Source organism: Excalfactoria chinensis, chromosome 20 (genome assembly GCF_039878825.1).
Source record: "Excalfactoria chinensis isolate bCotChi1 chromosome 20, bCotChi1.hap2, whole genome shotgun sequence".
Classification (NCBI taxonomy): Eukaryota; Metazoa; Chordata; class Aves; order Galliformes; family Phasianidae; genus Excalfactoria; species Excalfactoria chinensis.
The window spans coordinates 1,585,161-1,600,202 of NC_092844.1; the positions used below are offsets into that span (position 1 = coordinate 1,585,161).

At 46.2% G+C, this 15,042-nt stretch overlaps 1 protein-coding gene across 7 annotated transcripts in view; it reads right to left on the reverse strand.

Moving 5' to 3' along the window:
- Positions 1-15,042, reverse strand: part of DHRS3 (dehydrogenase/reductase 3) — a 148,278-nt gene that overhangs the window by 11,887 nt on the left and 121,349 nt on the right. Inside the window, exons 4-6 of one of the 7 annotated variants that reach the window (XM_072354633.1) lie at positions 14,415-14,528; positions 13,407-13,483; positions 10,396-10,633 (exon numbers count right to left, since the gene is read on the reverse strand). In XM_072354633.1, coding sequence (XP_072210734.1) covers positions 10,396-10,590 — 195 coding nt within the window. In that variant the 5' untranslated portion in view covers positions 10,591-10,633; positions 13,407-13,483; positions 14,415-14,528. Of the gene's footprint in view, positions 1-10,395; positions 11,415-13,406; positions 13,567-14,414; positions 14,529-15,042 lie in introns of those variants that run through there. The other 6 variants (XM_072354632.1, XM_072354631.1, XM_072354630.1 and 3 more) reach the window with 6 other exon arrangements.

Below are 15,042 nucleotides of genomic sequence, written 5' to 3' on the forward strand. Positions count from 1 at the left end.
AGAAGGACCTAAATGTGCTCCAGATCAGCCACGCACATAATACGATGCAGCTCGACTGAATAAATATCTCCCTTGAGGCTGCTGGAGAAGCACAGGGAGTTGAAATGCCTGCATTAAACCCATATAGAACCGAATGCTGGCAGCAGCTCCAGACAAGCTCCCCTACAACTCTCCTTTCTTTGACTCCAAAGGAAAAAAAAGAGGTTTGCTACCATTTAAAACCCATATAAAAACTGTCAAAAAGCACCTTTTCATCCGAGTGTTTATTCCTAGCAATACGGGGTCTGGTCTAGAAGAAAGCTTTGATATTTAAACGCTTAATTGCTTTTCTTGTATTTTTTCTGTACGTTTCCAAATGTTATTTTTTAATGATGACTGTTGCTATGCAACAGGGCAGAATTTCTAAAACCCATCCATCTGCTGCACAAACGGTGGCTATTAGGTTCTATTTACCTCTCTCAGCCCATTAACACAGTGCCACATCCCCACACTGAACACCTCCATGGATGGTGACCCCATTGCTCCCTGGGCAGCTGTGCTCCGAGAAGAAACCTTCCCTACTATCCAGCCTGCACCTCCCTTGGTGCAATACACTCTCAATTGCTCTCAATACACTGCAAAGATGAAGTGTAATTACCCTGCTTCTAACAATAAATAACCATAAATGACAGGACAACCAGCATAGCTCCAGCTCAAAACGACATCTAAATGTACAGAATTCCTACCCAGAGCTGATCAGAGCAGCTCTCCTGAGGCTCTGCTACAATGATGCTTATTTAATATGCACCTAACACGGCTGTCAGGCAATCACAAATCGAGCTCCAGCATATTAATGAGTTACTGCTCCCTGGACGTTTCCATCCTTTGGATGAGGTTATTCTCTGTGATATCATTTCAGTGGTTAAGGATTTCCCGTGTTTAATTTTCCCCTCTCAGCTCAGACAGGAATTGATGCTAAAATGGCTTCATGGAAGTCAAAGGCTTCCCTACACTTTGGATGCTGCAGAAAAATACTGGCCTAAAAGGATGACAGTGGGCAAACCCATCAGCTCAGCACTTCCTCTGTGTGAGTGGTAAACAAGTGTAATGATGTCAGGAGGAGCTGGCTGACCTGCTGCTGAACTCCGGGCTGTAAAGATGCAAAGTGCCAGATAACACCACGCACACGCTTACCCTCACACTGACACACACATGTGCACACACACACACACTCACACCCTCGCATCACAGGAGGTGTCACAGTGCAATTTGCAAGGCTTACATGTTGTCAGGGGAAATGAGCACGTTGCTTGCAAAGAAACAAACCTCCTGCTTCCATAAAGAGCATATTCACATATAAATACAGCGCAGACAATGATCTCCAAAGTGCCTGGATTAAAATCCAACAGCCAGCAACACAAAGCACGCTCTGTGACATCGCACCATCAGCGCATCTCAAATCAAACGTCTCACTGCAGGGCTCCCGTGTTTCCCAAGAGCCTTGGAAATGTTCTTACATCACTTCTGACAGCTCATTGCGGTAAGAGCCAGCCCTGCTCTATTACCACTTCGGGAAAGAAGCATTTGTACCAGCTGGATCTCTTTAATATTCTACTTGGAAGCACGACCTCCTTGAGGCAGTAAGCTGAGCGTTGTCCTCACTGCTCAGTTCCTTTAGGAGATGGAGAACAGGGAACTGGAGTTTGTACTTAAACTCAAGCTGCAAGAAGCTGATCTCAGGATTTCCCATTCCCTCTCCAAGCTACAGCAGCCAAATCTCTTCCAATGCATGTGCTGACCAGAGATGAAGTGTTGTTTAACAGTAGCAAGATGATTAAAGTGACAGATCTAAGAGAAGCACTAATTAAATCTTCACATAGAAAATACCCCATCACCTGTTTTCTGCTATTCCCTTCTTCTTAAAGTTGTGCCATTGGATATCAGGGACACCTTAGAAGGAGCAGCTGCCCAGGGAGCAGGGGGGTCACCATCCATGGAGGGGTTCAGTGTGGAGATGTGGCACTGAGGGATGTGGGCAGTGGGCACAGTGGGATGGGTTGGACTGGTTGATCTTAGTGATGTTTTCCAACCTGAATGATTCTATGAACACTGCAGCGTCTTTACGACAACATTTTCCACTTGTATTTTAAGTCCTGCAATATTTGAAGTTTTGCTCACAGTTTGGCACCAAATGGTTATCTAAGAATTTCTGCTTTCATTTGAAGTGGTGCAAGTTTTATCCTCTCAGATATGAAGGAAAATGTAACTCGGGTGTACCCAGTGATTCAAAGGGCAAACAGGATGAACAAACAATTCTAATTGCTTCAAATCTCCTGCTTTTTAAGTAGTAAGTCACCATCTCTTAGCTTCAGATGAGCAATACAGATGAACTCTGCTGCACAGAGAAGCTTCTAGAAGCACTGAATTAAGACTTTGTTCAGCATCTGCAATGGAAACCAAACTTGGATTCAAGTTGGTACTCGTGGAAACTCAGCCAGCAGCTTCAGTCCAGGACTTGTTGGGAGAGAAGCCAAACCTGAAAGACAAATGCTGTCTACCTGTACAGCTGGTGCAAGCTGGTGTCTGTGTGGGTTGAGAGGAAGAAAACCAACCCAATGGGAAGCCGTGCTTGACTGTATCTGTGCCTACTTTAAAAGGCTGTTCCATTTAGATACAGGATGAAACACAGCAGCCAGGTCATACCAACAGCCTCCCCAACCTTATGTAGGCTTACCTGTGGCTAAAAATATGCCCAGCCATATAGATAGACAATCACAGTCTATCATCTTTCCAGGCATTATTTGTATAGCACCTCAAATACGTATAGTTTTAAGAGGTTGCTTAAGTGTACTCAAAGGTGCAACTGCCATTGATTATACATTGAGAGCCATATTTATCTCACGGTCACATTGGAAAGTTGTAACTGATTTCAGCAGAGCTGCATTTGTGCTTTCAAACAGTACTTCATTGTCATTAGAGCACTGACACATTGGGTCGGCCAGTGTTAGACAACAAAGCTTGACGTTAATCAAAATAAGTCAGCTCTGTAGCACTGTATTCAATAAACTGTAATTAAGAAGGTGGCAACATTAAGCGTGGCTGTCCGCAAAACCCTCTTGTAATTACACGTAGTTTATGGCTAAACTAACAGGATGAACAATTTAAATTAGTTACAAAGCCTGCCAAGGTACCCAGCTATTCCCAAGTCTATTAATTAGAATCAATTTGATCCCCGCTGGGATAAAGGTCAAACAACATGTATTTGACCCCTTCCTACTGGCGTCAGTGTTATCAGCCAACACATCTGTCAGTGCCTGGCTCTGACTTATTCAACTCTTTAGCACGTTGACGTCACGCTTTGAAGAAGAGAATCTGGGCCCAGCTAGGGAGATCTCTATAATAATTTCTGCTTTATATGCCTTAAGGTGCTGGAAGGTGCCAATTAGGTCTCCTTCGAGCCTTCTTCAGGCTGAACACCCCCAGCTCCCTCAGCCTGCCTGCACAGCAAGGTGCTGAAGCCTCTGAGCATCCTCATGGCCTCCTATAGACTCCTCAGCCAGACACCCTTTAACTATCACCCCACATGCCCCAACCACGACAGGTTTCCATAACAAGGTAAAACGATGGATTACATCTTTCATTCCTTCTAGGCATCGCGGTCAGAACGCTTAGAAACGGACGCGGGGCTTAAGGTCATTCTTAAAGCAAATTGCTGTGCCAGACTCATTAGACATTAGTTCAACAGCATGTTTAACTCATTTTTAATGCAGTAAAACGACATTAGAGGTTCAGATGGAAACAGCTCTAAAGACCCCAGTCAACTTTTTCCTAGCCTGTGCCAGACACATGACACAAAGGCAACAGAAATACACAGCAGCACATTTAAATGTCACTGAAGTGACAGAACAACACAAATAAAATGGGGACGAATCCCTTAAGATGAAAATCCTAACTGAAAAACCACCTGAAATTCAAGAAAAGCAGCTTTTTTTCCTCCCCCTCCGGCCCCACACCTGGGCTACAGCCTTCACCACATCGACTCCTTTTGAATTTCACTGCCTCCTCTTTAAGCTTTCCATGTCCGAGGGTTCACATCCACCTTCAAGGCCAGTAACTCCGTGTTACTCATCACCTTTCATTGGTGCCACAGCTCCTTTTGCCACCTTTACCCCCCTACCAGTAGACACTCAAACAACCCCTGTGTTTCCTACTGCTCTCTCTACACCTGATGAGTGTCTGAGGCACCACGATGACATTAATTATGCCTTAAAGCCCTTCCTTGAGATTCCTTACAGTGCTGACAGTCCCTTTATTTTGTGGGAGCTTCCATGTAGTTGCCTTGACCTCAGCCTTAAAGCATTTTAAAACGCAGTGGATTTTGGTGTGTGATGTGACCCGGCCTCACTCTTTCCACACGACATCACCTTGATGCAAGATGTCAAGTCTGCTGCTGTGCATCTAATAATTAACGTTATTTATTCTCCCTACAGCCAACAAAAGACGGGTATGCTCTAAATCATAAACAAAACCAGCTCCAGACAGAATGCTGCTGCTCAGACATCAACAGACCCCATAGCCACCAAGCTCTGGCCATGCTTGCCAACCAGAGACACTCATTCAGCATAGCATCCAAACCACCATCCTTGGCACCAGTACACATAACAGGCCCAGTGCCAGCCAAGCAGGGACTTGAAACAAGGACTCCTCTGCCCATCCTTACCTTCAGTCAACAGGGAAGCCAGCTGCCAGCAAGGAAGCCCTTCAATACAATTGCTGCCGGTATGCAATCTTTGTAGAAATAAAGCCTTACTGGAGGCTGTAAAGTCTAATCTGCTCTCTCACTGCTCATCACAAGCACCAAATTAATATATTGTTATGGGGGAAATGCCCACTCCCCAGTTCTTGTCACATACTTCTGGTTACTGGTGAGTCCTGATGTGCACAAATAGTTCATTAGGTGCTTAAATTTGAACAAGATTAGCGTAGCCCTTATAAACATGTCCTAAACTGTTCTGTTCCAGTTGTTTCCTCCAAACCAGGACACGCACATTCTGCACTGGGTAACATACATCAAAACTGTGTCCATTTCTTTTAAAACCATCATTGTAAAGGCTCTACGTTCTGAAAGTGAAAGCAGAGAATGGTTGAGAAGGACCAGTAATTCAAAAAGCATTTCAGACTTCGAACTCTTAAATCCATGTGAGATACTCAAAGCTTTTATCCCACATCTTATAAAGGTCACAGCTCCAAATTACCCTTAGAATCAGTCTTGCTATTTTACCTTCACCTCAGGAGATCTCTCATTTCTAGCTGTTATGATGTTATTAAGACAAACCAGGACAGCACCAGTCAACATGATTCATATATTCATGGAATCATAGAATGGCCTGGGTTGCAAAGGCCCACAGTGCTCATCCAGCTCCAACCCCCTGCTGTGTGCAGGGTCACCAACCAGCAGCCCAGGCTGCCCAGAGCCACATCCAGCCTGGCCTTGAATGCCTGCAGGGATGGGGCATCCACAGCCTCCTTGGGCAACCTGTTCCAGTGTGTCACCACCCTCTGCATGAAAAACTTCCTCCTAAGATCCAACCTAAACCTCCCCTGTCTCAGTTTAATCAACTCAGAGCTTACCAAAGACTCCATTACTGGGCTTGTCAGGTTCAATCCCAGGTTCTATACCATTTTTACATCATCTTTCTGCAATACTCTCACTCTCAGCCCCAAATCTCATGCAGCTAAAACTCTCCAATTAGAAGAAGCTCTCAAGCACCTGAAGCAGTTCTGTTCAAATTAGCAGAGCAGAAAGAAACTGGCTGCAGGCTTCCATGCAGCAGTGCTGCCTTTGCACAGCTCTCATCCCTTCCTCCTCAGACTTCTCATTCCCATCCCAACCGAAACCGAGCTGAGGGAGGACCGCCCACTCCAATGACAAGGGCTCTTTCTAAATGAAGGCATTAAGCTCTGAAAACATTATGCAAGTAATGACAGGAAGAAGACTTGAGATTTCAGGAGACGGCTTGTAGCCTGAATAAAACCATATACGCACAACTATCATCTAAAGCACAAGTTCTCAAGTAAGGCCTTTGGGATCTTTGTTAACTGCCCCATGACAGTCAGTGTTAGCGTGTCTGTGGCATTCTGCAGCTGCCCACCAGGCTGACATCCTGCTAAGAGTACCTTGCAGACTTGCAAACAATTGTCTAGACTGCAGTGCTGACAGAGTGAGGTCATGGCTATCAAGCAGTACATTCCATGCAAGAGTGAAGTTTCCGTTTCTTGTTTTCTTTTTGGTGACACCAGCTCCTTGCCATCTAGTAAGAGCTCTTGTCTGTCCTGATATTCCAGACCGCTTACCTCATCCACCACTCAAGCATGCAAACCCTTTGAGTCTTCTGCTCTCCCGCAATACAGGAAGCAAATGTTCAGAGAACAGAAGAGGGAAAGGAGAGATCTTTCAGTGCATTTACGAGGTCATTTCTTGCACGGTGATGAATGTGGAGAACTCTCGGGAAGGTTAATAGGAAGCGTTCAACCCTCCTCTGCAGCAGCACCATGCTAACAGAAGGCTGCCCCAATCTATCTGGTGTCTTGGAGACATCTCTTGTCAAAACACCCTTGATTCACCAAAAAGGCAGACATATAACAGCTGGAGGGAAAAAATAGAGCTGATCTAAGAGGGCAAAATATACGTACATATGTACACTGCTGAAGATCCACAGCGACAAATCTCCCAGCAGGAAAGGCTGAAGATACTCCTCCAAAGTACACTGTCAGATAACCTCAGACACTAAAATACATACTGGAGTTGGAGAATGTGTTTCTATCTTATGATTGCATCTTTTGCCAGTTAATTTTATTACACTTTAGCCACGTTTAATAATTCAGAATACTTAAGAACCAAGTATCTCTTCCCTGTTCAGTCAGAGCTCAGATTAAATCACCTGTGAACAAACAAAATTACAAGGAAAAGGAAATCAAAACTTCTTCACAGGAGATCATCAAGAACAGGCAGACATCTCATTGAGAATGCTGTAGGCAAAGCAAATGGCATGAAGAAACCCCAAAGCATTTTCCAACTCTATTGGCGAATGAACCTATTCAGCCCCTATATCCCTCTGACTATTCACATCCATTAAGGTCTGTTCCTCAATAGGCCTGCACTCCCATTATACTCTCAATCCCATTAAGCTTTGGAATTAAATTTTTATTTCCATAAGCATTGGATCACAAAGCCATTCAATAACTTTTCAATAACACAGATTGACTCTTCCCCTTTGGCTAAGCACAGAACACCCAAGGTTAAGAGCCCCAACAAACTATCAACACGTGAGGTGGAGATGAAGCTCTATTGCTCAAATAGAAGATGTAAGTCCTTACTGTCTCCCATGGCCAAGCAGTATTTGAAAACTTCAACCCAAAAATAAAAGAGGAGTATGGATCCCCTGACCTCTTAGCGTAGACTTGATCAGGAATGTCCTAGTGACCAAAGCCCATCATTTGAAAAGTCAACTAATGCTGCTGTGTCCCCTTTTAGGTAATTTCATCAGTCCAAAGAACAGCAAGGTGTTTACCTGTTCCACTCATACCTGTGGCACAATGGCAGAGCAATGGAGTTAAAAGAATGGGGATGGAGAATGGCAATGAGGATGGATGTACATGATCATGCCCAAGATCTGTTCTGTTGGCTTCAGAATTGCAGTGCTCACCTATCAAGCTGAAAACTCTGTGTCTGTATTCAGCTCAACCCTTTTCTCATTTATTTCTTGCCTTCTTCAGAGCTTTAACTGCAAGACTGAAATTTTACACTCAAAAAAAAAAAAATCACAGATGTGACCATATTAAATATCTTCATGGAATACAACAGTGTCATCTTACGTGAAAACTAAAGGTGCATCCTATCAGCGATCAACAAAACCCGCTTCTGAAAAGACAAATAGACTATAAGGGGAAATCCAATCCAGTCTAATTACCAGAGGAGGTTTCGGATGCTAACGGGCTCAACTAACCTATCTTTCAGAAGATTCTAATCTCAAAATTATGGTTGTATATCGCCGCCTACCTCCAAAACTCCGCCACTATGTCTGTGTGCGCAAGCGCTGCGATGCATCTTCGAGGTATTCTGCACACCCACTGTCAGAACCTGAACCTCTGCCACTGCTTCTGCTCACCTCTGTGCAGAGCTGCGCAGGATTTGGTGCCTTAATGGATGCAGTCTGCAAAAGTTTGTATGGATGTTGTGGATACGCCATCCGACAACCAGAATCTGATATAAATTAGTAATTATGATCAATAATGCAAGCTTTATATACATTATACAACAGCTACCCACATACAAAAGCAAGAAAAAAGGTAGGATAAGTAATTCTCAAAGGTCTCATTGAATGATGACTTGCTGGCCACTCAGTTTTCAGTTTGATTGTCCAATGCAAAGCATAAAATCAAAGAGTAGTGTCAACAAGAGGGCTTGCATTCTATGCATGAAATACAGAAAGTCAGTGCTGAGTACGGAAGGCAGAAAAGGAGTGAAACCTCGGAACAAAGGGAGCAAAGCTACCACAGGAAGGTAAAGCTCTCATTCATGGCATCATAGAATCATTAGGGTTGGAGAAGACCACCGAGATCATCTAGTCCAGCCATCAAGCCATTATAAACGTCATTAAAAACACTGAAGAAAAAGTTAATCCTGCTTGAGCATTGCTGGGAAGATGTGCCACCACCAATGGGCCAGAGAGGCCCACAGCTTGCGGAGTGCCATGTTTCACTCTCTGGGTAGCTATGATCTAACTTAAAGGAGAACCTAGTTTGAGTTCAGCTAAAGCAAAAAGTAAAACACCTCAATGACAGGCATGGAAAACAAAAAAAAGCCATCTCAGAGTTACAAACAATGACTACAACCACACAGCACTTCATTACGCCGTGAGAAGAGTACAAAGCTGCCCAAGAACTATTCAGTTGTTTATTCTTTCAGCCTAAGATCTGCACTGATTGTAGAGATAGGACATGAAGATGAACCACAGCCTGTATCAGTTTATAACAATTGCATCCTCAGCTCCTGAGCTCTTCTTGGCCCATAGCAGCCAGGGCTGGCTACCATTGCTCAGCATCCAGCTGAGGTTGGGCAACCCCTGGGTTAGCTGTAGAAATGGTAGCGCTCCAATGCTGCAGCTCAGCATAGCAACCATTCAGGCTAACTAACTTAATACCGAACCATGGTGTCCTAACAGATAATGGAAATACACTTCCAGCAAATTGCTTGGGTCCAAAGGTCAGGCAGCTTGTTTGTTCTGTCTCCAAGAGTTCGTAAATCTCAACATGATGTTTAAACGCCAGCGTGCACAAACATCAAAGTTCAATGCTGACTTTATTTTACACCTCAAAGTCGTGCGCCAGAACCGCTCTGTGCCACACATGGCAAACTGAAGCACATGGGTGAGGAAGTGACAAAACACCAACCCAAACAACATGCAGATTTTCCTTTAGTTGTCCTCATTCTGCATTTTTCTTCTCCCTTATCCCGTGTTTACTCTCATTCATTCTCTCTCACATGGCGCAGAATTTATGCAGTTAATTTCACATGGTTCTTCCCTTCCACTACTCCTTAAAGATGAATAAAGATGAAACCTTCTATCTAAAAGCCTTGTTTGAGGGCTTCATGCACCTGCAGGTGATGACAGATCTTCAGCTTCCCTCCAAACCTTGGGGTGGAAAAATCCTTCACCTCCTCACTCTCCCCCCATTCATTCCAACCATCCACCTACCACCAATACTGCCCACTGACAGGGATGGTGACCCCACACCTCCCTGGGCAGCTATGCCAACGCATCAACACTCTTCCCTAATACCCAACCTGAACGTCCCCTGATGCAACTTGAAGCCATCATCTCTGGTCCCATCACTGTCACCTGGGAAAGGAAGCCAATCTCCGCCTTTTGGCCAGTCTTGGCTTTTGATTTGTTTGTTTTTAATTATCCCAGTTTGAGTCTCACCTGTATTTAGGAAAACAGATTTCAAGGTACACAGCTGTTTCTGATGAGGGAAGGAGGGCAGCAGCTACATCTGCACTTCCAGACTGCAGTGCAGACAGAGCATTCTCCCAGTCCCTAAAGGAAACACGCAGACTAAAGGAGAGATGCACAGCTCACACACTGTGCTGCTCCTCCTCGCTGGGGCAGCACTACCTCTGAGCAGCACTCATCTTACTTAGGGTCGGCAAAAAGCAGCACAGAAGGGGCTTAAGAGAACACATGAAATGACTTGGCAGACAGAAAGCCACTGGGGTGAAGCAGAGCTCTTCCCACCCTGAGTTTCAAAGGAGGGCAGGGAGGTGAGCCCCACTCCAGGTGCCCCTTCTCCCCTCCATCCCCACGGCTTGGGCTCAGCTCCACGCAGCAGCAGGTGCCCATTCCCCCATCTCACCTTCTTGGCTCCTCGCTTGGCGAACTCCCGGGCCAGTTGTCGGCCGATGCCGCGTCCCCCACCTGTCACCAACACGGTGTCCCCAGACAGGTCCCGCAGTTTGGGTGGCAGCAAAGCACACACGGCAGCTTTCAGCACCAGGTAAAGCATCTGCACGGGGAGCAGCAGCACAGCGCCCAGCCATTTCCAAACCATCCTCTTGTTCCGGGCGATGGGGTGGCAAAATGCTCTTCCAACCCTTCACAAGAGCAAGGGAACACAGATGGAAAGCCAGCACCTTTCATGCACCCGCAGGTGGGTGACGAGTCTTCGCCCCCCTCCCCCCTCCTCCAGAACTTGGGGGTGAGCAATTCCTGGGCTGGAAAAAAAAAATAGGGGGGGTGAAAAAATAATCCTTCTCTCCCTCCTAATAAAGCAGGGTGTGAGGAAAGCAGTGCGGGAGAGCTCTGCCTCTCAGTCGGTGTCCTCCGGGGTCGTCACATGCAGGTAACGCTGATCCCGTGCCTTTAAGTGGAGAACAGTTTTGTAGGAAAACAAGAAGTCCAATCAAAAGTAGCCATCCGACCCTCCGTGCCAAAGGCCGACGTGCAAATCCCGTATCCAAATGGAAAGGTTTGGTTGTTGTTGGCTATTTTTTTTTTTAATGTACTTGGAAAAAATCAAATAAAGCAGCCTATGTCTCCAAACTGCTGCCTGCAGCGCCTTCCAGGCGGCTCATTTCTATTCTTAGACTCAGGAAATCGCTGAAATGAGACAGAATTGCCAGGACTTTTCTATTTAAGAAAGGGTCTATTCAGGGGAAGGTTGTTTTTGTTTTCCTATCTATAAATATCTCCCGGCGCTCCGTCCCGAGCCGGCTGCAGGGCTGGGCTGCCCCTCTGCCCCCTCTCCTGGTTCCTCACCCGGCGGATCTGCGATCACAGAGCAGGAATTACGCCGAGCTCTCCTTCAGCTCTTACTCATTTCTCCCTATTGCTCTCTCTGCCTATCGCAGCCGCGGCGCTGGGGAGGTTTTATACCCCATTAAGCCTGATTGACAGTTAAAGTGTCGGGGAGATTTCACTACTGTTCCTGTGAGTGGCTGGCTGCGCTCTCCCCTCCCCCGGAGCCGCTCCCGGAGCCCGGTTCCCGTTCCCCGGCTGCCGCCCGCGGTTCGGGGCTGCACCGCAACCCGCACGGAGGGGAAGATCCGCTCCGGGCTGAGCCCCGAGGAGCTCCAGCTGCCATAGAGCCGCCTGCCCGGCTGGAAACGGCGTTGGTGGGAAAGCTGCTTGCAGCCCGAGATGGTTGGGCTGAACCCAAGCCAAGCTGGTCGTCATCTGTCAGCACCGAGCCGCGGTATTATGGACAGCTCGTGGGCTTTCCGAGCTGGGAGATGCTGGTGTTGCCGGTCAGTGGCTGGGCAGTGACTAAAGGAGATGAACTTTCTATCATCAAACACTGTATTTTGGAGTGTCACCTCCGGGCAGACACAGCAGGAGGGAGAGTGACTTGATGCATAGTCTGATAGTGAAAGGACAAGGGGGAATGGCTTTAAGCTGTAAGATTTAGGTTAGGCGATAGGAAGGAAGTTAGTTAGGGCCTCACTACCTCACTCTGGGCACTCTGGTTGTGGGTGCCCCATCCCTGGACACATTCAAGGTGATGTTGGATGGGCCCTGGGCAGCCTGAGCTGGTGGTTGGCAACTCTACCCATGGCAGGAGATTGGAACTGGATGGTCTTTAAGCTCCCCTCCAATCTAAGCCGTGCTGTGATTCTGTGATGATTTTTCTCTCTTTTTCCATGACTTCTGTCCAGACAGAAGGGCACAGTTGCAACACGAGGTCTCTGCAGCGCTTTATGTTGTAACAGGAGAAAGGGCAGATATGTTGCAACTAGATCCCCGAGTTGTTTGTTTGTGCTGTTAAGCATGAGGTGGGTATGTTGCGTATTGAGGAGGGTCTAAGTGCATGTTTCATAAAGTCACACAATGGCTTCGTTTGGAGGGGACCTTAAATCTGCCACGGGCTGGTTGCCCCCCCATGTCATGGTTTTGCACCCCACCAGATCAGCCCATCCATGGCCTTGGATGGAGCATCCATGACTTCTCCAGGCAGCAGTGCCAAGGCCTCTCCACCTTTGAGCTCAGGGCTGCTCACCCCACGTTACCAGTTGTTGTAATCTGAAATTGAACGTTTACAGAATGCCAGAAGATGCTCAGCGATGTCAGCTCCGCACTGCCGGTCCAGTCGTGCTGGTTTTGGTGACCGTTGTGTTAATAAGAACGTGCCAAAATGAAGCCAGCCCCAAAGGCAAACTCTGAACCTACATCCACTATCCTGGGAAGCCATCTAGTGGTACAAACTAGAACTACTGAGAAATCATGGCAGGGTTGGAGTTGGAAGGAACTCCAAAGGCCATCGGGTCCAAGCCCTGCACTGAGCAGGGACACCCACAGCTCCATCAGCACACAGAGCCCCATTCCCTGACCTTGGGTGTCTGCACCACCTCTCTGGGCAGTCCGTGCAGTGCCTCGCTGCCCTCACTGTAAAACACTTATTATGTCTCATCTAAATCTCCCTTCTTTTAGCTGGAAACCATTTCCCCTTGTTCTATCACAACAGACCCTGCTAAAGACTCTGTCTCCTTCCTCACAGCCCCTCCTCAGACACTGAAAGGATCCAAATGATGAAACTGAAGGATGTTCTCAAGCTTAATTTCCCCTACAGTTACTAAAGGACCATGGCAATGGAACTGCATGAGTCTAAACGCATCTACACACAGGCAGTGAAACTAGGAAGCCAAATCCCTTTGAAAATAAACCTGATTTTATGCTTCATTATCAAGCACGTTCTTAAAGTGACAGCTCAAAGCAGCCATGTGGTTCAAAGGTTATTTGGTGGCAAAAATAACGACTGGGTTTTTGGTGCTACCCACATTCAAACTTGTATCAACTCCAACACAGCTAAAACTTCCACAAAGGTTTCCAGAAAAAAAGCAAGATTAAGAGAGAAGCTTGCAGAGTTCTTACCTTTAAATGCCAGTTTTCCTTTCATTAAGGAAGTCAAATGGTGGTCGCAGCCTCACCATATGGGACCAGGAGAGAGGCTTCTAGGGAGAAGAAGTTGATCCATTGCAACTGCAGCCTGCGGAGACTGTTCAAAACCAGGTATCCCCTAACATAGCTGCATCTGAAATAACCAGAGCTGTGAGAATTTCCATGGCCGCTTGGCAGCACTGAGCACCTCTGTGTGTTTTTACAGTTAGAAATGGAGCTGGGGGAGGCACCTGGCATTACAGCTTTCCTCTCAGTCCAGAAACTCTGAAGGGGAGAGAGAAATTACACAGAGAGCCCAGTGTCTGGCTTAAACGGGAATGACTCAGTGTCTGGACTGGTAACAAATATAACAACTTTTGGTATAGGAATAAGAAGCAGTGTTAAAAACGAAGGGATATGAAGTTCAAGCAAGTCTGATTTTTGGATTCTTTCAAACGTTCACAAGTCCTTTAATGCCAGTGGAACCAGCCCTGTGAGTTTTTACCTGTTTCCCCATTAAATAACATTCTGAAATGCATTAAAAGTGGCTGGTTGGTTGTTTCCCCCCCCCCCCCCCCTATTCATTATGGATGAATGTTGTGCAAACACGCAGCTGGAGCCAAAAGACAGAGCTACATACTTCAAATGAAGCATTTTGATTTTCCTAATGTCACCTTCAGATCTCAGTGAACGTATGAACTCTTTCACTGTTCTCCTGCTTTGCTCTGCATTCACCCCCAAGCAGTTGCAAACTGCTGTGCAATGAGAGCAAGAATTGGAGGTAATGCAGCAAAACTGGAGTTAGTGCTTCTTGTCTGCAATAAACCTGGAGAAATACAAGCAAGTCATTTTGACATAAAGTCTTTTTCCAGACCATCTCCTCTACAAAATCCAACGTGTGCCTCCGTTCAAAAAGTTCATCTCTTTTTAGTGCAACCCAAACCACGCTTTCATTTAGGTCTGATCACTCCAATTGCTTTCAGTCAGTGTCTTGGTACGTACCTTGGTTGGTGAAAATGAGGGTCTGTCCCATCGCAGCAGTTGTTCCTAATGATCTCTTCCATGTTCCTACTCGGGAGTCCTTCCCCATTGCAGTGCAGCTTTCCATAAGCAGGCCTGTTAATATTGCAGAATTGCATCAGTTGCTGATGCTATTGCTTAGTGCCAGAATTAATGTTGCATTTCAGATAGCTGCACAGCACTGAACTATTTGTTTTGTGAGCATTCGCTCCCAGCAGTGTATAAAAACCACACAAGCCATTTGTGATGAGCCATTTCCATGGCATTTTAAACCAAGTTTGGTTCCATTTTGCACAAGAAGGCCATCGTGCAGCACATCTCAGCGGTAATTCGCTTTGTTTCTACTTCTGTTTGTCAGTGCTTGGGTCTGTATTTCTTAACAGAAGCGCTGGGCTGTAATGCACTTTGATGAATCTGCTGTGAATTATTAGGTTGAAATGACTCATTCCTGGGACCATAGTTCAAAAGATGCATTCATGGCAACCCAGCCCATGGCAGGGGTTGGAACTGGATGGGCTTTAAGGTCCCCTCCAGCCTAAGCCACTCTATGATTTTATGCTTTCTGAATACTTACTTAACCATGAAAGCCTAATTGCAACAGCACCAGCTT